This window comes from Carlito syrichta, unplaced genomic scaffold, assembly GCF_000164805.1.
Source record: "Carlito syrichta isolate Samal-C Ts95f unplaced genomic scaffold, Tarsius_syrichta-2.0.1 Scaffold313819, whole genome shotgun sequence".
In the NCBI taxonomy this organism is placed as follows: Eukaryota; Metazoa; Chordata; class Mammalia; order Primates; family Tarsiidae; genus Carlito; species Carlito syrichta.
In genome coordinates, this window is record NW_007257915.1 from 133,649 (window position 1) to 160,372 (window position 26,724).

The 26,724-nt window shown below is 39.2% G+C and overlaps 2 protein-coding genes across 4 annotated transcripts in view; one reads left to right on the forward strand and one right to left on the reverse strand.

Moving 5' to 3' along the window:
- NUDT9 (nudix hydrolase 9) overlaps nt 1-3,442 on the forward strand; it is a 37,757-nt gene extending 34,315 nt beyond the window's left edge. For both annotated transcript variants that reach the window (XM_008070593.2, XM_021718828.1), the window contains 2 exons: nt 209-293; nt 2,954-3,442. In XM_008070593.2, coding sequence (XP_008068784.1) covers nt 209-293; nt 2,954-3,132 — 264 coding nt within the window. In that variant the 3' untranslated portion in view covers nt 3,133-3,442. The remainder of the gene's footprint in view (nt 1-208; nt 294-2,953) is intronic.
- Nucleotides 3,443-20,033: 16,591 nt separating this feature from the next.
- Nucleotides 20,034-26,724, reverse strand: part of SPARCL1 (SPARC like 1) — a 57,781-nt gene continuing 51,090 nt past the window's right edge. For both annotated transcript variants that reach the window (XM_008070594.1, XM_021718827.1), the window contains 2 exons: nt 26,490-26,638; nt 20,034-20,495 (listed from right to left, as the gene is read on the reverse strand). In XM_008070594.1, coding sequence (XP_008068785.1) covers nt 20,467-20,495; nt 26,490-26,638 — 178 coding nt within the window. In that variant the 3' untranslated portion in view covers nt 20,034-20,466. The remainder of the gene's footprint in view (nt 20,496-26,489; nt 26,639-26,724) is intronic.

A 26,724-nucleotide genomic window follows, 5' to 3' on the forward strand; every position in this document is an offset into this window, starting at 1 on the left:
TCTGGGCAACAGAGTGAGACTCCAACTCAAAAAAAAAAAAAAAAAGTTTTGGTAAAAGGCACAACATAAAAGTGAACATCTTAACTACTAAGCAGTGTTAACTATGTTCATATTTGCATTTCTGACTCTAGTGAAGGTATCATGCTTTTTCTCTGCCTATTCCTGTTACACCATGGACTTTAAAAAATCTGCCTCCTTTTAAAAACAGATATATAAGGGCTATGTTGATGATCCCCGGAATACCGATAATGCGTGGATGGAGACAGAAGCTGTGAACTACCATGATGAGACAGGTAATTTTGCATTTATATGTATTAAACTGACTGGGATTAAAGAATCAATTTAAGCCAGTAGCCTATTATAGCACAACTAGATCTAGACTATTTGAAGATCTTAAGCCAATTAACTTATGATTGTAGGATAGTATTTATATAAAAGCAAAATTATTTTCATTGAAAGAATGCATAGAGGAAAACCAAACGTTACCACCAAGGACTAAATTTCTCTCTCTCTCTCTCTCTCTCTCTCTCTTTCTTTTTTTCTTTCTCTCTCACTCTGACACCTGCCTCAGCCTCCTGAGTAGCTGGGACTATAGGCGAGTGCCACCATGCCCAGCTGATTCTTTTTTAGTTTTTTGTAGTGACAGGGTCTCACTATGTTGCCCAGGCTGGTCTCGAACTCTGGGGCTCTGCCTCAGCATCTCAAAGTGCTGGGATTAAAGGCATAAACCACTGAGCCTGACTGACTAAATTTCTTTAATCCCTTGATTACGTATGAAATTAAGGTTGAATTTATGGGCTAAAATTATGTGCTTTAAAATTATCTGATTATTTATGGTGTAGGATTCCATTTTTGTAAAACAAAGTAAGCGAGGATTTGGGTAGCAAGTGTGGCAATGATAAGGGAAATATATTTTATATCTCACTGTTTGAAAAAAAAAACTTTTTTTTTTTTGAGTTGAAGTCTCACTCTGTCACCCAGGCTGGAGTGTAATAGCATGCTCATAGCCACCGCAGCCTCGACCTGCTGGGCTCAGGCAGTCTTTTCACCTCACCCTCCTGAGTAGCTGGGACTGCAGGCATGTGCCACCACTCCTGGCTAATGTTTTTCTTTAAAATGTTTTTTTATTGTAGAGATAAGGTCTCGCCAGGTTGCCCAGGCTGCTCTTGAACCCCTGGGCTCAGGCATTCCTCTTGCTTCTGCCTCCCAAAGTGCTGGGATTACACGCATGAGCCACCACGCCAAGCTTGTTTTATATAATTTATTAGGGGACCAGAGTGGGGAGTACAAGAACCTTTCATGTGTTATTGGTTCTGATAAAGACCATCATCATGTTAAAGAAAACTGTTATTTAGATATTTCAGTTTAACTTTTGGATTTAGGTTTGCTTTTAAATTCTGTTTCTTCTTCATTGATGGTTGCACGTTGTAGTTGCAGTGAACATGCACGAAGAGCTATAATTTTAATATTGGAATTTAGAAACTTTTGTGCTAAAATAGCAGGTAAATTCTTTTCTTCTATGAAGTAGCTTTATTATTTTATTATAGAGGTATTATAAATGTAAAGGTAATACATGTTTGTTTATTGGAGATTGTTTAGAAAATACATGCTGTAAGGAGAAGAAATATAAAAAGCATCATTTGTTTCATTACCTAAATATAACTACTGTTAATTAACATTTTGGTGTATCTTTTTCCAGACTTTATATAGTGGTTTATTTTTAGTAATCTGAGCTTATACTGCACATTCTACTTTGTTGTTTGGTGTTTTCACTTAAAAATATATTGTGGACCTCTCTCCATGTCAGTGTATATAGATCTGCTTCATTTGTTAGGACTGTGTGGGAGTCCATTGTGTATCTATACCGTCATTTATTTAATCTGTGCACTATAGATGGAAAGTTTGCTTATGTTCATTTAAAAAAATGTTAAAGTGCACTAAAAATATTTAAATAATGTCTTGAATACTTTAATAGGCTTATCTCTTTCCTTAGGATAGGCTCTTTAAAGTGAACATTGCTGCATTGTTTATTGTCTCTTCAGTGCCTAATACAGAGTCTGGTGCATAAGATATACTCCTATATTTATTGTGTGAATGCTTATCCAATAGCATTTACCTTTTATAAGCTAAATTGCCCTACAGAAATATGCCATTCTCAACAGTGATTGAGAATACTTACTTTTAAAAAAATAATTATATTATAAATGTTTTAGTAAATATATTGATGTTTTTATAAATATAATTATAACAATTTTCTTTTTTTGAGTCAGAGTCTCTGTCATCCAGGCTGGAGTGCTGTGGCATGCTTACAGCTCACCGCAGCCTCAGCCTCCTGGGCTCAGGCAATCCTTCTGCCTTCTGCCTAGCTGGAACTATGGGCACGCGCCACCATGCCTGGCTAATTTTTTTGATTTATTATAGAGACTAATTCTCACCAAGTTGCCCAGGCTGGTCTCAAATTCCTAAGCTCAGGCAGTCTTCTTGCCTCTGCCTAACAAAGTGTTGGGATTATAGGTGTGAGCCACCGCTTCTGACCCAAGAATTACTTTTATGGTTTCTGGTTTGGTGTCATGCTTAGAAAAGTTCACCAACCTTACTTAAGACTATAAAATGAGTCACCAATAATTTTTATTTTTTTACATTTAAATCTCCAGTTACTCTAGAATTGATTTTGTTGTAAGGTTCATACTCATTTAATATCTGTCTTTTTTTTAAAAAAAGGACATTCTCACTTTTTAAAGAAAGACACTTTCTTATTGGTGCTTCTATCCAAAATTTAGAAAATTGGTTAAATTTGGGCATTTTGGAATAGTTTAGTTTTTAATTTCCTTGACTGCTAGTCCAATGATGACTTAAGATTAAGTAAGAATACTTGAAGATGTAGAGATATGCTGAAAACGAAATGAATACATGAATTTCTTTTTCTTGGTGATGGTTTTTCTTTGGTAACCAGGTGAGATAATGGATAATCTTACCCTGGAAGCTGGAGATGATGCTGGAAAAGTGAGATGGGTGGACATCAGCAATAGACTCAAGCTGTATGCCAGTCACTCGCAATTCATCAGGCTTGTGGCAGAGAAACGAGATGCGCACTGGAGTGAGGACTGTGAAACTGATGGCCAGGGGTCATAGCTCATGTCTCCACATGAGCCCAAGGCTCTCAAAGGAGCATGCACTGAAAAGAAGGCACTGTCACAGAACTTAGGCTATGAAACGGGCCCAGGAGGCCGCCTGTTCACTTTCAGAACAAATTGCTTCTAGAGGGTTTTGCATCAGAATACAATGAATAAATATGACGAAATGGAACACATTATTTTCAGCTTTCTGGTCAAAAGGAATATAAATAGTTGCATTTTGTATGTATTCTGTTTAAGCCAAATTTAAGCCACCAGCGCTCTTTGAAGACTCGTAATCAAAATAAAGATAAATTCCTGATCTGCTGTTACTTGTTTTCTGTCTGGTTCTTGTTTGCTGGTTCTTTTTCCCACTGATCCTCTGAGGCCTGAGAGAGGTTCCTGCCACAGCAACACTGTTAGGGGGAACACTGCCAAGTGATGTGTAGTGTAGTGTATACTGTATGTGTTCTTGTGGACATGATTTCAATAGTGAAAAATTTATATATTCTTGACTTCACAGTCACTAGTTTTATGAGGAAATCTCAGTTGCTCTTTTAGTCAATAAAGGTCAAGATTAATTAGCAAAAGTCCATATTCTCCTTTTTAGAAATTGTGAATTTAAAAAATAATGTCCAGGATCTTAGTAGTTTAAGTCAATATGTTTATTTCATGCTATTGCAATTATTATATGTCATAAATCAATTAAAAGTAGAGGTTCAGAAAGGAATTGAAATCAGACAGGCACAGAGGGAAGCCTTTGTGAGTTAAAGTGTTTTTTGTTAGGAAGGGAATGTTAATGATTGAGATAGGTTTTTTGAGAGATGCATGGTCAACATTATAACTCTAAGGAAGGGGATGGTGTTTAAGGGGCTCCTGGAAGTAAGGATGAGGAAAGAAGAACAATACTGTTATACCATGGCTCGTGGACCTGTGTATCACATTCTAGTAAAGGCTATCTATTGGGAAGTTCTGTGATACTAACTCCTGTACCCTGAAGCAGGGTTGGACTGCAGATAGGGCATCTGAAGAAAGACTTCAGGGGTTATGGACATAGTTGCTTCCTCTTCTTCAGATATTTGAAAAACACAGAGGGTGCCAAAAAAAATGTACATACAATTTAAGAGATGTCTATGTATTACTTTTCAAAGCTGAATTGAGTTGTGGTAGCAATGTGTAGTATGATGTTTGCTCAATCACGCTTTCATTATTTTCTTTGTCCTGCCTATTGCATGATGATGCTAGCATTGTATTAACACCATCTTTAGAGTGAACATCATACTTAAAGTGTGTATACATTTTAAGAAAGGAAAAAACTGTTTACTCAATATATACCAATAACAAAAGATGAATCCAAGTCAGTTTGACTTCTGCAATTACAAGAGATGCTCAAAGTGGTTACCATCAATGTCCAGACACTTCTGATTACAGCGAACTAAAATAACATAGGTAACATATCTTAAATTGTATATACATTTTTTTGGCACCCCCGGTATTAGGATTACTCTAGAGAGCAGAGTTAGGGTTAAGGTAAAACAGTGTCTTTTGTTGAGTTGCTGTTAAAACACCTGTGGTGGTAAACCTGAATTGAACTGACAAGAAGCTTTTTCTCCTTAGAATGACTTTACATCTTGCTGAGAAACATTAAAATGTTTGATTTTAGGATGTCTCGAAGTCCTCTGATATATTGTATAGCCACCATGCCTGGTTATTGTTTTTATTTTTTTGTAGTGACAAGGTCTTGCTATGATGCCCAGGCTGGTCTCAAACTCCTGTGCTCAAGCAATCCTTCCACCTCTGCCTCCCAAAGTGCTGGGATTATAGGCATAAGCCACTGCAGCCAGCCAGTATTAACTTTTAAAAATCCATAAAATCCCGGTCTCGAGGGTGTGTAATGAGGCACTTACACCTGATGAGGATGACCTGCCCTTTGGGGAAGAGACTGGGCAGCCTTTCTCCAGAATGAACGAGTTGGCTTCTACAGTTTGGCAGAAAAAAAATTGCTTCTTCCTTGCACTGAATAGAATTCTCTAAATTTGAAATTACTTACAAAAGCTCTTAAGAAAGTGAGCAATTCTCTGAAAAGTGACTTTCACTTATATTTAATAGTGTTGATGCACTGAACTGACATTCAAGACATTTGGCTATACTTCTTTTATTTAAAGCATGACTTATAGCACGTGGTCTGGATAAATTATGGTTTTTTGGATTTTTGACTAGAACATTTATAGAGTATGCAACATGATAAAACTACCATCAACTATAGAGAAGATAGATGTAGATCATCTTCTAATAACTGTAAGTATCCAGCACCATCTATAATAGGGAAAAAAACAGAGTAAAATGTTAGCTTAAGACGCCTAACGTTGGCTTAAGACACCCCCAGAGGATCATCTCCCATGTCACTAGGCGATATTTCCTTCAAATTTACTTATGTTTTATATTTAAGGAATATTTGTTTTCTTTTAGAGACATTTAGTAAAATAAATAGTAACATAGCATTTACTGAATGTCCACCTTGTATCATTTAACCCTCCCCACGATCCTGGAAAGTTAGGTGATGTCGTTCCCATTTCACAGTGGAAGAAATTGGTATTTAGAGTGGCTACAGCCTGAGGTTCATTCAGTAAGCTACAGAACTGAGATTTGGATCCTGGTCTGCCTCGTTCTAAACCTAGTCTCTATCTGTTGTTCCCTACCAAGATTATGAATCTCTTACGGTTTGTTACTTAAGTATGCAGTTTGGATGATCATATGTTATAGAAACAGTACTCATTTTATTCATAGTAATGAGGTTATGATTTGTGACTTGAAATTTAAGAGCCACACTGATTTGGCTTGCATTTCTGAAATTATTTGCATAATTTGGACCCAAAGCAGTTTATTTGATAATATCTGAAACTAAGGCTAAGTGGCCACAGCCAGTATTGTTTTGTCAACAAGTGGTTTTGAGTTGTTGAAAACCTTTCAGACTCAAATAGAGGGATATGCTGAATTTACTTAAGGATCATAGTTACCTTAAAAGCTAAATATTTGGCAGCTAAAGAGGGAACTTAAAAATTCCAAGCACTTTGAGAGGCTATTCTTTTTGGGTTTTTTTGAGTTGGAGTCTCACTCTTGTCGCCCAGACTGGAGTGTAGTGGCACGCTCCTGGCCACCGCAGCCTCGGCCTGCTGGGCTCCGGCGATCCTTCTGTCTCAACCTTCCAAGTAGCTGGAACTACAGGTGCGTGCTACCACGCCCGGCTAATTTTTTGATTTATTGTAGAGATGAGGTCTTGCCAAGTTGCCCATACAAGTCTTGAACCCGCGGGCTCAGGCAATCCACTCACCTCAGCCTCCCAAAGCGCGGGATTACAGGCTGAGCCACCGAGCCCGACTGCTATTCTTGTTTAACAGTAAGTTTTCTTATGCTTCTGGTGGTTGGGGTTCTTTTCTAAAATATTTCTGGAGTTTCAATAAACTGACCTAAAAATGCATCATTTGAAGAAAGCATTTGTAATGAAGTTGGTTTTGTTTATATCTACTTTCATCATAATATTAGTTTACCAATGTGGACACAGTCTGAGGCAATTAAATGCTTAGGATAAAAATATTTAAAAAGATATAATAGTACTTGAAAAATATTTGGAGATTTTACTAACCGTATATGCCTTGTGGCACAGTACTAAGAGAATTATCTCTGTAAAATAGATAACACAGGCTACAGTTATTATATGAAGGTATTTTCACCATAATTCCTACTTCACCTCCACCTGGGTCTCCCATTTTGTGGCTGTCTTATTGCTGATGTCTTAATATTGGTATAATTGTGTGTGTTTGGGATAGAAAGTAATGTGGTTCTGTTACACTTAAATGCTGGTAAATTGGATCCTTAACTGTCTGTCTGCAACAGGGGGCCTAATTTCTCTCACCTGGCCTCTGAAGGCCCAAGAAAGTATTTGAAGTGATAGAAAGTGCTGAATAAGCACTTCAGGGCAATGAAACATATTAGGAGAAAAACTGATGATTGAAAATCCAATTTCTCAAAATTGGGATTGAGAATATTTTGATTCATCAGCTTCTCTTAGACTAAAATACATGCTATGTATAATTTTAACTGATGTATTAATTCAGTTATTTAAAAAAGGACCAGACTCATTCCTCAGTGCCATGCACCTGTAGTTTCAGCTCCTTGGGGGGCTGAGGTAGAAGATTGCTTGAGGCCCTGAGTTCAAGGCTGTAGTGTGCCACGATTGGGCCTGTGTATTGCCACCGTAACTCCAGCCTGGGCAACATAGTGAGAACCCATCTCTTAAAAAAAATAAGAACAAAAGGAATATGCCTTTTTTGGTTTCTACATTTTTGGGGATATATATTTTATTTTTTATTTTGGGTCTCACTCTCACCCAGACTAGACTGCAGTGGTGCAAACATGGCTCACTGCAGCCTTGACTTCCTGGGTTCAGGCAATCTTTCTGCCTCAGCCTCTGGAGTAGTGGGACTACAGGAATGTCACCTTGCCTGACTAATTAAAAAAAATTTAGAGGGGAGGCCTTGCTATGTTGCCCAGGCTAGGCGTATATTTTAAATTAAAGCAAACTTGTGTGAAAGTCAAAGTAGAAGTCTCAAGGTATGTAGCCTTTGCAACAAGCAAGTTAGTGCTTTTGCATTAAGGAGATGTATTGCTTGCCTTGAAATCAGGTAATTTCTGTGTTTCGTATTTTTACAGTAGGCTTTTTCTCATTATTTACTATGAGTTAACTATAAGACAGAAATAAGCCTGAGGCAAACTTTACTGCTTGAAATTTCTTAACCTAGTGCTGAATATATGTTTATAAACTTAAATTTTGTGGAATAACAGGGGCATTATATAAATAATATCTTTTTAGACTTGCAGAAGTTTTTATCTCACGATCTTGGAGGAAATTGAATTTGTAATTCATGTGTTCTAATTGGGCTGAATTAGTTGAGTTTGGGTCTGTCATATGTTTTCATAGTTATGAAGAATTATGCTTACCTTTCCTGACACCGAGTGTAACTTTTATCAATATAATCATGGAAATAAAATCTTACCCCAAATAAGTTCTAAAAAAAAAAAAAAGATATTTAATCCATTAAGTAAATTTGTACCTTATAATACTGTAAAAATAAATAGGGACTTACCCCTAGTTGATTCAAAATAGCAGTGATTAACTGTGAAAGAAGAAAAAAAAAAATCAATGATTAATGCTGTCAGTGGGTTTTTTTAAAACTTGAATTTAACTTAGTACATATGGAAGTTAAAATATTTTACATATGAAAACTTTTTATTGAAAAATTATCTTCTTGATTAGTATTTCACATAAAATTTTAAGTGATACAATCTCTAGATTTGTTTCTTTAATTCACAGAAATATTTTCTTCTAACTGCCTTGTAACTATACTAAATTTGAAAGTTAAAAAACTGATTTGAATGGTTAAGAAATCCACTGTGTACTTTCTCATACAAGTCCTGTCTTTCATAAATGCTGCAAATTCCCTGTGTGAATGATGTGTGAACCAAAAATTTAGGATGACTGTGAGTGCTTTGTTTTGAGGATTTACTTGCATAAGCAGTTTTACTGGAAATGTATTGCTTTGTAGCTTCCACATGGTCCTTTTGTTTTGGGAGCCTGGCAGCTTGCTCAAGAAATGGACCACTCTCTAAAAGGTGAGCCTCTGTGCCTGCTGGGCTGTCTCAGAAAGTATGGAAGGATATTTAAGTAAACACTCTCCCAACCATGGCAGATTTGAAGCAAGAACAATGCTCTTAGGTAGCGTTTGTTTTCTTAGGGTAACCTTTCCTGTCCCTAACTTAATTAGCTCCAGTGAGAGGTGCTGAATGAAATGTTTTTATAAACTTTATAGATTAACAAGGCAGACTATATTTACCGCTATAAGATCACTAGGTGACAGGGCCTGGAATAAAGGAAACAAATAATTAAGGAGTTGTAATTCATTATTTTATCTATCTTTTTATATTATACACTTTATACTGGCTTTGTAAATGAGAGCAGGCTTTTTAGAATTTTTAGGACTTCTAAAATTCAGTTATTAAGATTAAAATTCACTAGTATTTTCAGCCCCCTCCCCCCAACCTCAGACATGTATCTGGAAACAGTCTATATTTTCTTTTGTGGGCTCCAAACATGGACGGAACTTCTTGGAAAGATCATTAAACCTATGCTTATTGGGTTGGAAAAAAGACTATGTTTTGGGACTACCTCTTTATGAAAGAAAACTTTAATAATGCTATTTCCAATCGTAATAAGGATGTCATTTAAAAATTTGGACTTAATCTGCTATAATTTACACAACTTTTTTGGTATGTTACTAATCAGTCTTATCATATGTAATTATTACTCATTCAGTAAAATCCCTTTAATAGTAAAATTTAACAATTATTTTATACCACGACTGTGATCTTAAATCTAGATATCCTTATTTAGAAATATCTAGCATAGATTACATTTCTGTAAGAATATGTTTTCCCCATGAATGAAAAATACAAGTATATAATTTTATAAGATAAATGGACTTTGTGGATCATCTATTTTCATTGTTTTATAGTCTAGAAGAAGGTAAGAGTCAAAGGAGTTCAAGATTATTTCTGGAGCTTAAGATCATTTGACTTCCAATTAAATGCTTTTCCCATTGGTGCTTGGGTTTATTCCCCTTGATTAAGGAATAAGATTCAGATCTTAGTTCAGTTTTCAAGGGTTTGTGAGATGTGTACATTAGATTACTCAAATCAGATAAAATATCAATAATGATCTCACAAAGAATATTAACCATTAATTCTTGGTATCTAATTACTTTCCAGTTAAATCTAAAAAATTTTCAAATTTTTGTTTTGCATTAAAGTATTTTCTTTTTTTATTTGTTTTTTTGAGTCAGAGTCTCACTTTGTTGTCCAGGCTGGAGTGCAGTGGCACAATCACAGCTACCACAATCTTGACCTGCTAGGTCAGGACTACAGGTACACGCCACCACACAGCACCGAGCTAATGTTTTATTGTAGAGACGAGGTCTCTCCATGTTGCCCAGGCTGGTCTTGAACTCCCAGGTTCAGGCAATCCTCTTGCCTCCACCTCTCAAAGTGCTGGAATTACAGGCATAAGCCACCGTGCCTGGCCTAGTTTAAGTATTTTCTTAAGGTGGCTTTAAGTACAATTACCTGATCTGGATCATAAGGAAAAGGAAAAGGAATCGGAATCTGCAAAAAGGAAAAAAAAAGAATTGTGAGCAAAACAAACTGTGAACATTTTTTCTTTTTTCTCAGTCATCTATCCACACATCCATTCATCCTCCATATATCCATCTGGCCCTGTAAGGTTTATTAAGCAATTGTTACATGTCTAGGTCTAGGGATATCAGTAAACAAGACACTGTTCTTAGGGACCTCACCTTACGTTTGGTGGAGATTAGAGTCTAGTGGAGTCCATTTCCTTTTTTTCTTTAAAAAGTTTTGATTATTTTACTTAGTCAAACTTAAGGCCCAGCAATCTGTCTTATGTGTCAGTGTTAGTTCTTGCAAATCCATCAGTTACTCCACAAGAATCTTTTCTTTGCTTGCTTTTTACATACTATTCTGCCATCTGGTGGTAGGAAGAGTTTCCATTTCAAGTATAAGTGATGCTTTTAATTGCCTCAGATTTACATAAATTTAAATATAAGTAGTTAAATATAAAGTGTTCCCACCCCATTCTAATTATAAGCCAAGACTCCAGGATTTTGCATCAGTTTTAATGAAACCTTACTGAATTTCAGCAAAACAAAACAACGGGGAAACAAGGCTGCTAGCCCTGACTAGAACCAAAATAATTGGCAATTAATTATAAATATAAGTATCTAGAAATGTAGCAGCTAGGATCCAATTAGAACACGTGAAAACATTCAAGGGGGAGAGCTGTTCTGCTGAGGACTGTAAGTCAGTGACAGTTTCCAAAAGTTGACAGAAGTTTGAAATTAATACAAAGGGAAAGTGTTTATTACATTTAGATATAAGAACAAAATTATGCAAAGTTGTGTTTGTATTTTTTAAAGATTTAGGGGATCAGACAAGATATTAAGCAAGAAACAGCCAGGGCAATAGATCCCCATCTCTCTCTTTCTCTCTCTCTCTTTTTAAGTCTGGGTCTCACTGTGTCACCCATGCTGGAGTGTGGTGACACACTCACAGCTCACTGCAACCTTGGCCTTCTGGGCTCAGGTGATACTTCTACCTCAGCCTTCCAAGTAGCTGGGCCCTACTGTGCACTACTGCACCTGGCTAATTTTTTGATTTTTTTTTTTTGTAGAGTCTGGGTAATAGAGTGAGACCCTGACTAAAAAACAAAAAAAAAGTTATAAGAATCCAGATATTGGGAGAGATTGGAGAGGATCCAACAAGAAGAGCAAAATAATGATATTGCTTGACCTTGGGAACAAGTTATAGAAAATAGAAAGCCAGGGGAGAAAAAGTTTTAGTTCATGGCAAGGTGAATCAGTAAGAACAAAAGGATAGAGATTATAGAAAGAAGTTAATATTCTCTTCACAAAGAGTAACGAGGCTCATCACAGCCCAAATCGGGAACTCAGCATCATCTTTTTAAGGGTAAGTGTGAAGAGACACTGGAAGAGGGCGCTGTTCCAATCACACTCCATCAAAGCTATGCGGCAGAGGAGTCTGAGTAGTTGATTCTGGGGACCTCGTAAAGCCTCATTTCTGTGTCAAAACTGGGAAGCCATCAGCCAACGGACAACTACATTTTGCACTTTGAGATCCCCCAAACCTGTGCTTACCAGGGGCGGTGGTGGTGGGGGAAAGAGGACCTGAGGAAAAAATGGTGGCACTTGTGGTGCATCAAAGATAAATCTCTATGAAAAGAAACATGATGTCAGTCATTTCAGAGCACAGCAAACTTTTGAAACTATGGGAGCATCACTTGAAAACACAGTCAGATGTTTACCTGGGCGCTGGAGCTTCCTCCAGGTGCTTCAAGCTTGTAAGATAACAGCGACAAGGTCAAGCAGTGTAAGGCAAAACATGGCTCATTACAAAGAGATTTTGTTCTAAATGAAGACAGGCAATAGGGCACTGTCGAGCTCAGGACCCACCAATGAGGTAGTTTCACCTCTGAAATAAAAAGTTGAGTATCTACAATGGAAAATTGAATTGATTTTGTTCAATGATTTAGAACACATGAGTATCTTTTGTCTTTAAACATATCGAAAGAATGCCTTCATTTACATTCCCTAAGATTAATAGCATATGTTCTTGATTTAGTTCTCAGCGCTTAAAAATTCAAAGTGGAGGGATTATGGAAGCGTAAATTTAAATTTTGCATCCCAAACACAACTTGGAAAGCTCACCCCCTCCTTTGAAAGCTTGTTTGCTGCATTTTGTTTGGGGGTGTTTTCTGGCCCACTTGGTGCCCTCCTATTGAGGCTAATACACACAGCATGGATTCATAGATCTGATCTGTGTGATGTGGAAGGCATGGTTATAGTCAGCTGATGGCAACAGGGCGATACAGGCGGAGGTGATGGTGTTCTTGGATTACTGGATTGCTGTATTTTAAGTTTTCATCATTGTAAAAAGCACCATTATTTCATAGATCACCAAAAAAAGTGCTGTTAAACTGCCAGGATACTTTATCACATCATGTTTGTAAGACAGTTCAGAGATGCTAAAATATAAAAAAGTACGTATTAGAATTAATGAAATATGTATATCATAACATTTCCAGGAGTGTAATCATCTTAAAGAAGAAGGCAATACAAGTTGTCTGGAGCTTTAGACAACAGTGCTTGTCAACTTTGGCTAAAAGGATTGTGATCTATTTATTTACTTATTTTTTGAGTTGGGGTCTCTGTCACCCAGGCTGGAATGCAGTGGCACCATCACCGCTCACTGCAGCCTCAACTTCCTGGGGTCTGGCAATCCTTCTACCTCAGTCTCCTGAGCAGCTGGGACTATACGTGCACGCCACCCCACCTGGCTACTTTTTTTTTTTTTTTTTTTAGTAGAGATGAAGTCTCTTTGTTGCCCAGGTTGGTCTCGAACTCCTGTCCTCAAGTAATCCTTCTGCTTTGGCCTCCCAAAGTGCTAGGCTAATAGGCATGAGCCACCGCATCTGGCCAAGATTGTGATCTAAAGAAACAAATCCAGTTTGTTATCCAGAGACACGTGAATGTCACTTTTTATTCATATCTGGTTTTCAAAAATTAGACCTTAAAAGATATACCTCTATGCAATCCTTTTAGGATTTAACTGTCTGCTGGACTTAGATATAATTCAGGCATAAGTGTTGTTGTTACATTCATAACATGGTAGTCAAAGCAGGTTATCATAAATATTCCTTTCTGTAAAACCAAATCTGTAATGAAGTCACTACTTCTTTGGTGCAGAGCATTTCCACAGAACAGCGCTTAATAAAAACATCAAGTGGTTTGGGGCAAAGGTGTTATAAATGCAATAATTCAGACTGCTTAATTTAGACCTGGGTCACTGCAGAATCCTTGTTCCTTATTGTGTTTATTGTGAGCATCCTAGCATCCTGTCTCATAGAGGATCCTGCAGTGCTTTAGATGCATTTTTATCATCTCTATGCAACTCTGCGGTTGTTCTTACAGCTCATGTTATAGACGGGGAAACCGTGGGTTAGTTAAAGTCCACACAGCTAGCAGGTGGGGGGGTGTGGAGCTGGGATTGGTACTGGGGCAGAGCCTTGGGCTGGTGGAGGGGTGAACTGGCTCCATGACTTTCTTGGACGCCAGCTTCTTTTGATTGTGAAATGAAAAGACACAGGAAATGCTTTCTAGCTCAAAAGAACATGCCTCCAAATCTGAAATTGAGTGGAAGAGTGAGAAGGGCGTACTTACGGGGAGGGGCCAAGCTGTGGCCATGCTCAGAAGGCCAGCCAAGATGAGGAGTTTCATTTTGAAGGTGTGGCCTGCAATCAAAGGGTTAAAGATTATTTCTAGGTTTTTTTTTTTTCCTCCTATGAGTTTTATTCCTATTGTGAACAGATGTTTAGTTAGAGGTGTTGAATAGTGGTCAGGCTAAGTCCTGCCTCCAGATTCAGGTTTTGTTAGCCTAAAAGAGTGTTTTTGATAACTTTGGATGCCTTCAGAAAGGACCTGCATTCTTTGGTTCCCAACATAGCCTGCACTCCCTACTCTTATAAACTCACCGTTCAACATATGCACTGCAAGGACTTGGTCCCTGAAGTTACATGAGTTTGTGGTCTCTACACACAATTTTTTTTTTTTTTTTTTTGAGGCAGAGTCTCCCAGGCCGGAGGGCAGTGGTGCAGTCACAGCTCACTGCAACCTCGAACTCCTGGCTCAAGTGATCCTGCCACTTAACGTCTTCTGAATAGCTAGGACTACAGATGTGCATCACCATTACTGGTTAATTTAAAAATATTTTTTGTAGACCAGGTGTGGTGGCTCACACTTGTAATCTCAGAACTTTGGGAGACTAAGGTGGGAAGATTGCTTGAGCCCAGAAGTTTGATATCAGCCTAGGTAACATAGTAGAACTTCATCTGTACAAGAAAATCAAAACCAAACCAAACAGACAACAACAACAGCAAAACAGGAGCTGGGCACAGTTCCAGCTACTTGGGAGACTGAGGCAGAAGGATTGCCTGAGCACAGGAGGTTGCAACTGCAGTGAGTGTGATCATGCCATTTCATTCTAGCCTGGGTGACAGAGTGAGACCTCAACTCAAAAAAAAAAAAAAAAAGAATTAAAATAGTTTTTGTGGAGACAAGCTCTCACTATGGTAGTTTTCAGGCTAGTCTTGAACTCCTGGTCTCAAGTGATCCTCCTTCCTTGGCTTCCTAAAGTGCTTGGATTATAGGAGTGAGCCACTGTGCCTGGCCTACACATAAATCTTTTTTTTTTTTTTTTTGAGTTGGAGTCTCACTCTGTCGCTCTCGGCCACCGCAGCCTCGACCTGTTGGGCTCCGGCGATCCTTCTGTCTCAGCCTTCCAAGTAGCTGGAACTACAGGCGCGTGCTACCACGCCTGGCTAATTTTTTTATTTATTGTAGAGATGAGGTCTCACCAAGTTGCCCAGGTGGGTCTCGAACCCGCGGGCTCAGGCAATCTACTCACCTTAGCCTCCCAAAGCGTGAGATTACAGGCTGAGCCACCGAGCCTGGCTCACACAAATCTTTAAACACTAATGTTGCATTGTACTTAACATTGGAAATTGATCACCACTGGTTGAAATGAGAGGAGAGCTTGTGCCTCCTTGAGACTTACCAGGTCTTCATAGGGTCTGTCTGGGTACTGTTACTGACGGCTACAATTTCTCAGAAGGGAAATTTTGTGGGAAAATTTTTGTAAGACATAATGGGTAGAGAATAAACATAATGGGTAGAGAATAAGTAAATTCAATAAAGCAAATCAACTGGCTTTTTATTGGCCTGTGGTTCTGAAAGTACATCTTTTTGTGTTTTAAAAATTACATTTAATTCAAATTAACTTACTTTGTAAGTTTCAAACCAAATCACTGCACTCTGGAATTGGATTTTGAGAGAAAAACAGCATTATCATATTTTTTCATTAAGACCTGTCCCCAGCATCTGAAGCAAGTTGTATCTATTTAAATATAAATCGGCCTGGCTCAGTGGCTCAGCCTGTAATCCCAGCACTTTGGGAGGCTGAGGCAAGTGGATTGCCTGAGCCCACGGGTTCAAGACCCACCTGGGCAACTTGGCGAGATCTTATCTCTACAATAAATCAAAAACTAGCTGGGTGTGGTAGCATGCGCCTGTAGTTCCGGCTACTTGGAAGGCTGAGGCAGAAGGATTGCCAGAGCCCAGCAGGTCGAGGCTGTGGTGGCTGGGAGCGTGCCACTGCACTCCAGTCTGGGTGACAGAGTGAGACTCAACTAAAAAAAAAAAAAAGTATATATATATAAATCACTCTCCAGCTATTTTATATACATTTAAAATGCAACACTGACTTATCTCAGTGCTATTTTCCCTTGCCTGAATTTAGGCAACTTATTCTCCTTCTTTTTCTTTTTCATGTTTTTCCTTTGTATTTTTTTTCTAGATTCAAACACTGGAATTTCTTTTTTTAAAATGTGGCCCTATTAGAAATCATTAAATTACCAAACACAAGACTATCTTACATTCTTTTATCTAGAGCAATAGGTCAGTCAAATTGTACTGTATCTCTCTTCAGTTACCTTTGCTTCAAACGGCCCTCGGAGCAACACATTCGGGAGCGGTGGGATCTAGAATCTCTGTTCCCATCCAGTATTTAAGCCATATTCCTAATGCCTTGATGGTTACGGGCAAAATGAGTCACTAAATTCAGAGCTAAACTGAATAATTGCTTTCAGACCAGAAGCTCCAACTTCTAAAGTAACTCAATTACACAGAAGTAAGCTTACAGGCTGATTACCGAGAAAATAACTTCATCTCCTTGGTTGGGATTAAGTAGTGTCTTTATCACAAACAGCCCACAATTAAAAATTGTGGCCACCTAGAATATTAAAATGCTTTTCTAATATGTCATCCAGCTTTATGTGTGAGAGCCTTAAGTGATAGAGAAATTAGACTTGACATTTTTTATTTAATTTATTATTATGAAATTTTTTATTATTAAATTTTTCATTTCAAGGTGAAAATTATTTACAAACAAAAAATTTATAGTAAATATTTAGGTAGTGTTCTTAGCATTAAAACCACCTTTTACTATTCTAAAATATTTTTAAAAGTTGCCTGGCCATGCATGGTAGCTTACACCAAATCCCAGCAATTGTGGAGACTGAGGTGGGAGGATTGCCCAGGATTTTGAGACCAACCTAAGCAACATAATGAGACCTTATCTCTGCAGAAGTTCAAAAACATTAGCTAAGTGTGGTGGTGTACACCTGTAGTCCCAGCTACTTGGGAGCCTGAAGTGGGAGGATTACTTGAGCCCCGGAGGGCAAGGCTGTGGTCATGTGATCATGCTACTGCACTTCAGCCTGGATGACAGAGTGAGACCCTGACTCAAAAAAAAAAAGTTGCCTGAAGGTAAAAGACAACATAAGTTTAGTAATTCAGATGCTCTGAATGTAATTTCATTGTTTCCAACAACTTAGTTTCTAATTAGTTAAGACCTTTTCAGTTTCACATAAAAACATTTTGAGGCAGGGCCTGGTGGCTCACGGTGGTAATCTCAGCACGTTGGGAAGCCAAGACAGGAGGATAGCTCAAGCCCAGGATTTTGAGAGCAGCCTGGGCAACATCGTGAGAACGCATCTCTACCAAAAAAAAAAAAAATTAGCCAAGTGTGGTGGTGTGCACCTATAGTCCCCGCTATGCAGGAGGCTGAAGTGGAAGAATCTCCAGAGGCCAGGAGATGGAGACTGCAGTGAAGTGTGATTGTGCCACTACACTCCAGCCTGGGTGGCAGAGTGAGAACCTAACCAAAAAAAACAAAACAAAACAAAACAAAAAAAACGAAATCTGAAATTTTGAATAATTAAAAAATTATATTCCTAGTTGGAAAAAATTGACAAATAATAATTACATTTTGATTAATCAAATTGAAATTAATCATTTAGAAAGAACATGGTGTGATGTAGTTCTGGCTAAGCACAGGAGACTTATTGGACTAAGAAAAGAGATAATAACTATGGTTTTGAAGTACTCCTAGAAGGTTATTCTGATAAAAAAGCTCTTCCATGAGTATCGTTATTTTTTTTTATTTTTTATTTTTTTTTGAGTTGGAGTCTCACTCAGTCGCCCAGACTGTAGTGCAGTGGCTGCTCCCGACCACCTCAGCCTCGACCTGCTGGGCTCCGGAGATCCTTCCGCCTCAGCCTTCCGAGTAGCCAGAATTACAGGCGCGCGCTACCATGCCCGGCTGATTTTTTGATTTATTGTAGAGATGAGGTCTCGCTGCCCAGGCGGATCTCGAACCCGCGGGCTCAGGCAATCCACTCACCTCAGCCTCCCAAAGGCACGGGATTACAGGCTGAGCCACCGAGCCCGGCCCATGAGTATCTTTCAGATAGAATTCCTAGGAGTGCATTCTCTCCGTGACTATCACAGATACAATTCTTCACAACAACAAACTTGATTTTTTGAAAAAATAATCAAAGATAATTGTATTGATAGCTTTCATTTCAAATAGAAAAATATGTAAAAAGCCATTCTCTTTCCAGTACTGCAAGTGGAATAAAATGGGTAACATATTCTTTTATTGTCTTGCTCCAGACCTTGAAAAATTCTGTTATGATACCATTTATTTATTTAATTTATTTTTTGTTTTTTTGTAGAGGTGAGATCTTGCTATATTGCCCAGACTGGTTTCAAATTCCTGGGCTCAGGCAATCTTCCCACCTCGGGTCCCAAAGTGCTGGAATCACAGGCATGAGCCACTGTGCCCAGCCCCTGATGTCCTTTATATTTTTGTGATATAGACTATAATAGTTACCAAAAAAGAGCTCAATTAAAAACACACATTTTTTTTTATGACACACTCTTTTTTTTCACTATCAGTTTACAGTAGTAATATTTATCTTTGGACATCAAGACACTTCCTAGTTCCCTACCTCTCTGTTTTACCTTTACCTTTTTATTTTGAGGCACTGAAACATGCAGAAATTTTTACACATGCTCAACACACATGCTTAACTGCACAGCAACTGGAATTATTTGGAGCAAACAGAACAGAGTCTTGCACATTTAAAATCAAATTTGGTTAAAAAGCACTTGAATTCATTTTTTTTCCTATTTAAACTTACAAAATGATGATGGATATTGAGGAGAAACTACTATTTTACAATTATTTGTTTCCTATAAGATATGCCTCACACTTTTTCCTCAACCACACTCATATATACAAGGTCTGACAATTAAGTTCACAAATTCATCCTAGAAAAAGTGCTACATACCTTAATGCCAAATATCACTAAGGTCACCTTTGAAGTGCTCCTCTTGGGAAGTTATGCACTGATGCCAGTGCCTAGTCCAGCTGTCAAAGCAATTTTGGAACTCTTTTTCTGGAATGGTCATCAGAGCCCTTGATGTCCTGAATATCATCAAAATGTCTTCCTTTCAATATTTACTTTATCTTTGAGTAAAGAAAAAAGTCACTGGGGGCCTGATCAGGTGAGTAGGGAGGGTGTTCCAATACAGTTATTTGTTTACTGGCTAAAAACTCCCTCACAGACAGTGCTGTGTGAGTTGGTGCTTTGTCGTTATGCAAGAGCTCCTTTGAGACCATTTTGCACACATCTTTCTCATACCAAGATTTTCAGTTAAGATTTTCTTGTTTCCCTATTGATGTTTATTTGGTCTGCTATGCTTCTCATGGTCAGCCTACAATTTGGCTGCCAATTTGACAAATTTTTGCAATGATTTCATCAGTTCTGCTTGTTACTGGCTGTCCTGACCTCTCCTCTCTTCATCAGTGACACTTTCTCTCCCCTCAGAAAAATGTTTAATCCATTTGTACACTGCCGTTTTCTTTATGGCATTATCCCCATAAACTTGGACTAACATGACCGTGATTTCACTTCCACTCTTGCCAAGCCAAAAAAAAAAAAAAAAAATGACATGTTGGTTAATTGCTCTAATTCGAACTCTGACATTCTGCGACAACAGCTCTGATGGCTGTTCCAGAAAAAGAGTTCCAAAATTGCTTTGATGGGTGGACTAGGTGCTGGCATCAGTGCATAGCTTCCCAAGGGGAATACTTCAAAGGTGACCATAGTGATTTCAGCAATAAGGTATGTAGCACTTTTTCTAGGATGAGTTTGTGAATTTGTCAGATCTTGTGTGAATGTGTGTGTACACTTATCTATATAGTATATATATGGGTCTGGTACGTACCATTATAATTTGATTTGAAGTGTGAGCTTTGGGTAGATCTCTCACATTTGATTCTTAAATAACTGGAAATAAATGTGAATAAGCATTTGAATTTTTATGGACTCTTTATTTGTGTATTAAGATATTGAAAATGGTACATGTTAACCACAAAAGAGCAATATTCCACTTTTTTGAAGTGCACAAGAAATTATGAACAATACCAATACATTATTTTTTCAAGTCTTATAATTAGTAGTTATCTCATCAGTTGATGCAGAGAGTGAAATTACCATGAGTTAAACTTCTGTTCTCAGTGTACAATATTTTGCATATATTGACTTAATCTTAAAGTTTTATTTCTGAAGTTAATGTTGAATGCCTGGTGCATATATTGTTATCAAGCAATTACTCTCATTGTCTTCTCATACATGCAAACATTTAGCTAAATATGAATCTACAAGCATCACGGCTGCATATATTTCCGAAGTAGTTAGAACAGAGGAGGATGCTGGGAAATTTGAGTTCTTTCAAATCTTACTTCAAAACAGGAGATTTTCATCTATGTCTTCTGTAAAAAAAACAAAAAACAAAAGACACTTTTAGAAAGTAGCCAGAGTAGTAGCATGAACTATGTTAGAGTAGGGGAGGGTGGTTAGGGAAACCATCTAGTAAGGTAGTAGTATGGTGATTCTCTACCTGGAAGGGCATAGGTGTTACTTGCTAACTTCTAAAAATATATATTCTCAGACCTCATCCTTGGCCTCCAGAATCAGAATCCCTAGGGGCAGGCCAATGGAAAGTAGACATTTAGAGAGCTCTGCAGGTAATTCTGATGCGGAGTTAAGGGTCACTGACAGGAAGAACAGGTTCAAGGGAAACCAAATCAAGCAGTGCCAAGTGTACTAATCCATAGGGGAGCTAAAACAGAACAGAATAGAAGCAAGTGCCAGTTACACCAAGTCTTCAGTTGAGTAACTTATACAAGAACGTCTTGCCACACCTATGGAAGAAGACAGCATCCTCTAGGGAAAGGAGATCACTCCTTACTTGCATGGCCCACCCTAACTCAACGATTGTTAAAGAAATGTTTAAAGCAGATTCATTTGAAGCACACTAAATGACTATCCTGTCTGGGGCACCAGGTAATTGGCCTACCCAATGCAAGTCTTTATCTAGCCTGGAGGGTGGGAAAGGTTATGAACTTTGATATGTTTCTTTGGAGTTCTGGCATCATTTGTAAAATGGAGAGCAGGACTGCATTACTTATACATTTACTTGTATTTGCACACATTCCCTTTGTCTTCTTTCTGTTATTCAGAGGAGAAATGATCTTTCTGTTGACCAGAAGGCTCATTCCTCTACCTGTGCTCAGGAACTCTCTTGACCTTCGCAGGATTCTTCTTTGACTTTACCTTTTCCTCCCTGATATCCTCAATCTTTCCTTTTTTTACTGAGCCCTTCTCATAAATATTTAAATATACTATGAGGGAGGACCCAAAAAACCAGAATTATCTTTTGGATGGCAGGTCCCTTGTTGGAATTTGTTCCTTCGGATCAGTTAGCAAAGTTTTTGTCTGGGCGTTTTTAGAAGGTTGCATCATGATTTGTGGAAGAAATGTCCCGAGTTGTGACAAACAGGTGGCTGGTTCTTCCACCACGACAACGCACGTGCCCACACTGTGCCGAGTGTACAGGAGATTCTGACCCAAAATGGCATGACCCCCGTGCCCTGCCCTCCCTCTTCACTTGATCTCTACCCCAAGGAGCATTTTTGTTTGTTTGTCTCCCTGGATGAAAAAAGTCCTCAGAGGGAAGTGTTTTGCCAATGTGGAAGAGGTGAAACAAAAAACAGCAGGAGCACTAAAAGGCATCCAAATCGATGAGTTCAAACATTCACTCTTTTAGTAGCTTTTTTTTGAGTTGGAATCTCACTCATTGGCATGCTCACAGCTTACCGCAGCCTCAACCTCCTAGGCTCAGGTAATCCTCCCATCTCAGCCTCTTGAGTAGCTGGGACTACAGGCATATACTACCATAGGCTAATTTTTTTATTTTTATTTTTTGTAGAGATGAGATCTTGCTGTTTCTCAGGCTGGTCTTGAACTCCTGGGCTCAAACAACCCTTCCACCTCAGCCTCAGAAAGTGCTGGGATTATAGTCTGGCCCTAACGTTCATGCTTTCCCCTTTCTCATCTCCCATTCTTTCTCAGCCTATGGAATCTGGCTTCTATCCCCTTCCTTCCACCAGAACTGCTCTTGCCAGGGCCACCCAAGATATCCTTGTTTCTACCTCCAATGAACATTCTTGGCCTTTCATCTTTCTTAACATCTTGGCAGCATTTGGCATTGTTGATCTCTTCCTTCTCTTGGAAACACCTTTTTTTGACATGGCACCATCCTGTTTTACTTCCTTTGTTTCAGGAGATACTTTTCATTCTCTTTCGTGAACTCCTTTTCCCTCCTCCATCAATCACCAATTGTTGTTGTTCCTCAGTGTTCAACCCTAACCCTTCTCCATGTAACTCAACACATTTTTTCTTGGGGGAATTAATTTCCTTCTCTGGTATCAATCACTCTTTGTGTTCATAATCCCCACATAGCATTTCAACCCCAAAATTCTGTCTTGAAATGCAGACACATATATTCAATTACCAAGAGCTTTAAAATTCAACGTATCCAAAGTGAAATCTACCACTTTCCCCAAATCTGCTTCTGTTCTTATCAACTCTTGCCTGGATTTGCTACAGCATTCTCTCAGCTATTCTTTGGCCTCTCCAAAAATGTAATTAGGTAACTCTTTCTTAAATAAAAACCCAGGGAAGTCATTCCCTTTTTAAAAATGCTTTGGTGATCCTTCAGTGCTCTAGGATAGTATCTTTAGATGGCTTGGTAGAACCTGTGTTATCTGACTCGTTTACCCTGTGCACCTCAACTTGGTGAGTTTTCTGAAGATGGGCATGGATATGTCATGGTATGTCACGGCACTAGATAAATGAAGACCCCCTCCACCTCTTTTTTTTTGGTTGGAGTCTCATTCTGTCACCCAGACTAGAGTGCAGTGGCATGCTCCCGGCCACTGCAGACTTGACTTACTGGGCTCCGGCAATCCTTCTGCCTCAGCTTCCCAGTAGCTGCAACTACAGGCGTGTGCTACTACGCCTGGCTAATTTTTGGATTTATTGTAGAGATGAGGTCTCACCAAGTTGCCCAGGTGGGTCTCAAACCTGTGGGCTCAGGCAATCCATTCTCCTCAGCCTCCCAAAGCGCTGGGATTACAAGCTGAGCCAGCCACCGAGCCTGGCCCCCTCCACCTCTTAACTGGACTCCGTTTTTACAGATAAGGAAATGAGACTCACTAAGATATGTGGTATGCCCTAATGCACATAGCTAGTTAATGACCCAGTGGAATATAAGATCTCAGGCAGTAAGAATTCAGGAAAACACTGGCTCAAATTTATCTTCTCCTTCTGTGGATTTCCCAGGTCTTAAGGAAAGAAGGGTATACTTACAAACAGATTTTTTTTTCCTTAGCTACATCCCAAAGCCAATAACTTGTTTATTTGTTCTGACTGAATATTTAATATCTATTTCATTGGTTTATTATGTGATCATTCTTTCCCTTCTTCAAAATAACGTCATGACAGCCAAACCACAGTGCACAAACAAGGTCATTAGCTTGGCGAGTGACTGGACTTTCAACCCTTCCTGCTCCTCCCAGACGACCGCCTAGCATAGAGTCTGCTGAGGAGTTGCCAGAAGTTTTTCATATGAAGAGAGACACAAAACTGGTTTTCTTAAATGAATGGCCTCTGTTCAAAGTTGCCTTTTTTATCAGTCCTTTAAAATCATGTATCATATAAAAGGGCACACATAAGTGTGTTCTGACCCAGCTGCGTTTTCTCCTCTTGATAATGGTGGGCAGGGTGAAGGGCAGTTACACTTGGGTATGTTTTGTCTTTTTAGTATGGGATAGGGAAAAACAATTTTAGTCATTTTAAGGGATATATTTGAGTTTTTGTAAGTACTCTATAGAATAGATGTTAGAAAGAAAATGGACATTATTTGTATGGGTCTGGGTTTTAAATAACATATTCACTCCATATCAATGCTAACAGGATTCCAATGACATGTGGTATCCAGCCTCCGAGGTGCCCTCTGTGATGCCCACCTACTGTGGTTTCCTCATATTGTAGCAGGGCTGGTCTGTGTGACCAGCAGAATATGGCAGAGTAATGGTGTAGCACTTCTGAGGTTAGGTTATAAAAGACATGGGGCTTCAGTCTCAGGTACTCTCTCTGATCACTCACTCTGGAGGAACTAGATACCATGCTGTGAGTGGCCCTGTGGAGCCGAGGTCTGTGTGGTGAGGTACTGAGCCTGAAACCTGCATGGTGAGGTACTGAGCCTGAGGCCCATGTGGTGAGGTACTGAGCCCAAGGTCTGTGTAGTGAGGCACTGAGCCTGGGACCTGTGTGGTGAGGTACTGAGCCCAACGCCTGTGTGGTGAGGTACTGAGCCCAAGGCCCATATAATGAGGTATTGAACCCAAGGCCTGCATGGTGAGGTCTGAACCCAGGAAGGGCACAGAGCCCAAGGTCCTCTTGGTGAGGTACTGAACCCAAGACCCGAGTGTGAGGTACTGAGCCTGGGGCCCACGTGGTGAGGTACAGAGCCTGAGGCCTGCATGGTGAGGTACTGAGCCCAAAGCCTGTGTGGTGAGGTACTGAGCCCATGGTTTATCGTAATGAAGTGCTGAGCACAAGGCCTGTGTGGTAAGGTACTGAGCCTGAAGCCTGTGTGGTGAGATACTGAATCCAAGGCCTGTGCAGTGAGGTACTGAGTCTGAGGCCTATGTGGTGAGGTAGTGAGCTCAAGCCCTGTGCAGTGAGATTCTGAACCCAAGGCCTGCCTGTGTGGTGAAGTACTGAGTCTTGGGCCTGCATGGTAAGGTACTGAGCCTGAGGCCTGTGTGTTGAGGTACTGAACCTGGGGCCTGCATGGTTAGGTACTGAAGCCTCCTGCAACAGCCATGTGAGTGAGTTTAGAAGTAGATCCTTCAGCCCTAGCCTGGTCATCGGATAACTGCCACACTTACTGACAGCTTGACCACAACCTCATGAGAGACCCTAAGCCAGAACCATCCAGGTAAGTTACCCCACAATCCCTGACCCTTGGAAACTGAGAGAGAGATTTCAGACTGCTGGGGTAACTTGTTATGCAGCATAGACAACTGATACACAGAATGAGGTGCTTGCAAAAATATACATTCTCTGCTCATATAGAGGAAAAGGTTAATGCTTTCTGCTTACCTATTAATTAATAAATAAATCCTTAGACTCTCATCTCTTTCTTGCTAATTTTAGGGCATTATATGTACTATGGGGGATATTTCTAAAGTGAAGGTTACACAGGTTCTTTCTTTCTTTTTTTTGTGAATTGGAGTTTTACTCTGTCGCTCAGGCTGGAGTGCAGTGGCACATTCATGGAATTAGCCTCAGCCTTTCAGGTAACTGGAATTAGGTTATTTCTTTTTGAGAAATTTGACCTTTGATGAACTTTTTTTTTTTTACTTCTTAGATGCATTTTTTTTCCCCACATGAATGTTGTGAATATATGTATAAAACCTCACTTTTAGAAATCAGATGTTCACTGTTGACTTTGTGTCAGTAGTTTTAAAATTATATTTATTTTAATTGATAATAATTAATATTTATCATGTACAACATGATGTTTTGAAATATATACATTGTGGAATGGCTAAATCAAGCTAATTAACATATGCATTACTTCACAAACTTATCAATTTTGTAAGCAGTTTTCTTTTTATTATGTAAGCAGTTTTTAAGGCTCATTTTTTGAATATCTATCATATCTTAATTATTGACAACATACTTGCTTATAAAAGTCGATTATAACTTAGGAGAGGAAAAGGAAGTGGATTGAGGCATAAACCAACCAAACTTATGTCTATATTTAAATATTTCCTTGAGGGAGCAAAGAAAGAAACCTCTGATCCAAATCTTCTCCCCCCACCCACTCTACATCACAGAAGATGCAGTCATGGGTCAGTTTTGGGTTAAAAGAATAATATTTCGACACAACTGGTGATGTAAGATCCTGTCTTTAGTGTGTTGGTCATGAATTCTAAGATGGTTTCTGACATGTCCCATTGTCAAAAACAAGTTTGCTGTTTTACATATGACTTTTAAAAATTTGACCCAAGACCCAGGTTAAGGATGGATCTAAAATAAGGTAGAAGATGACACCTCCTGAGAGTTGGCACGATTCTTTGGGTTCACGTGGCCTTCCTAGGCTCCCCAACTGCTGAGACTTCAGTGCATGTTGGCCCTGGCTACCCTTCAAAAAAGAGTGTCATAAAAGTGGGAAGAGGTGAGCTTATGATGACGGTGCGGACACCAAGAGAGTCCTGTCTGGCATGCCGCCATTTTTTGGCCACTAGCTTTCAATTTGGACATAGGGCAGGACCCCTCTAGGAGGCTAGAGGGCTGAGGGCTTGTCTGGGGAGAGGACACTCCTGTCCTTGGGCTGAGGATGAACGTACCTTCTTTAATGCCAAAGCAGTGGCCCCACTCCTTCAGGGTGATGTGTTTATCCTTGTTGGGGTCACATTCCTCGAAGAAGCGGGTTATGCAGTGTTCCATGGGCACCAGTGATGCTCGCAGAGGGGCCAGTTCGGAATGTGTCAAGACTCTGCAAGGAAATGAATGGCAGCCTGTGAAGTGGGTGACTTGTGCATGAAGATTCATGCTTAGGATCACCAGGGACCTTTCTTTTTC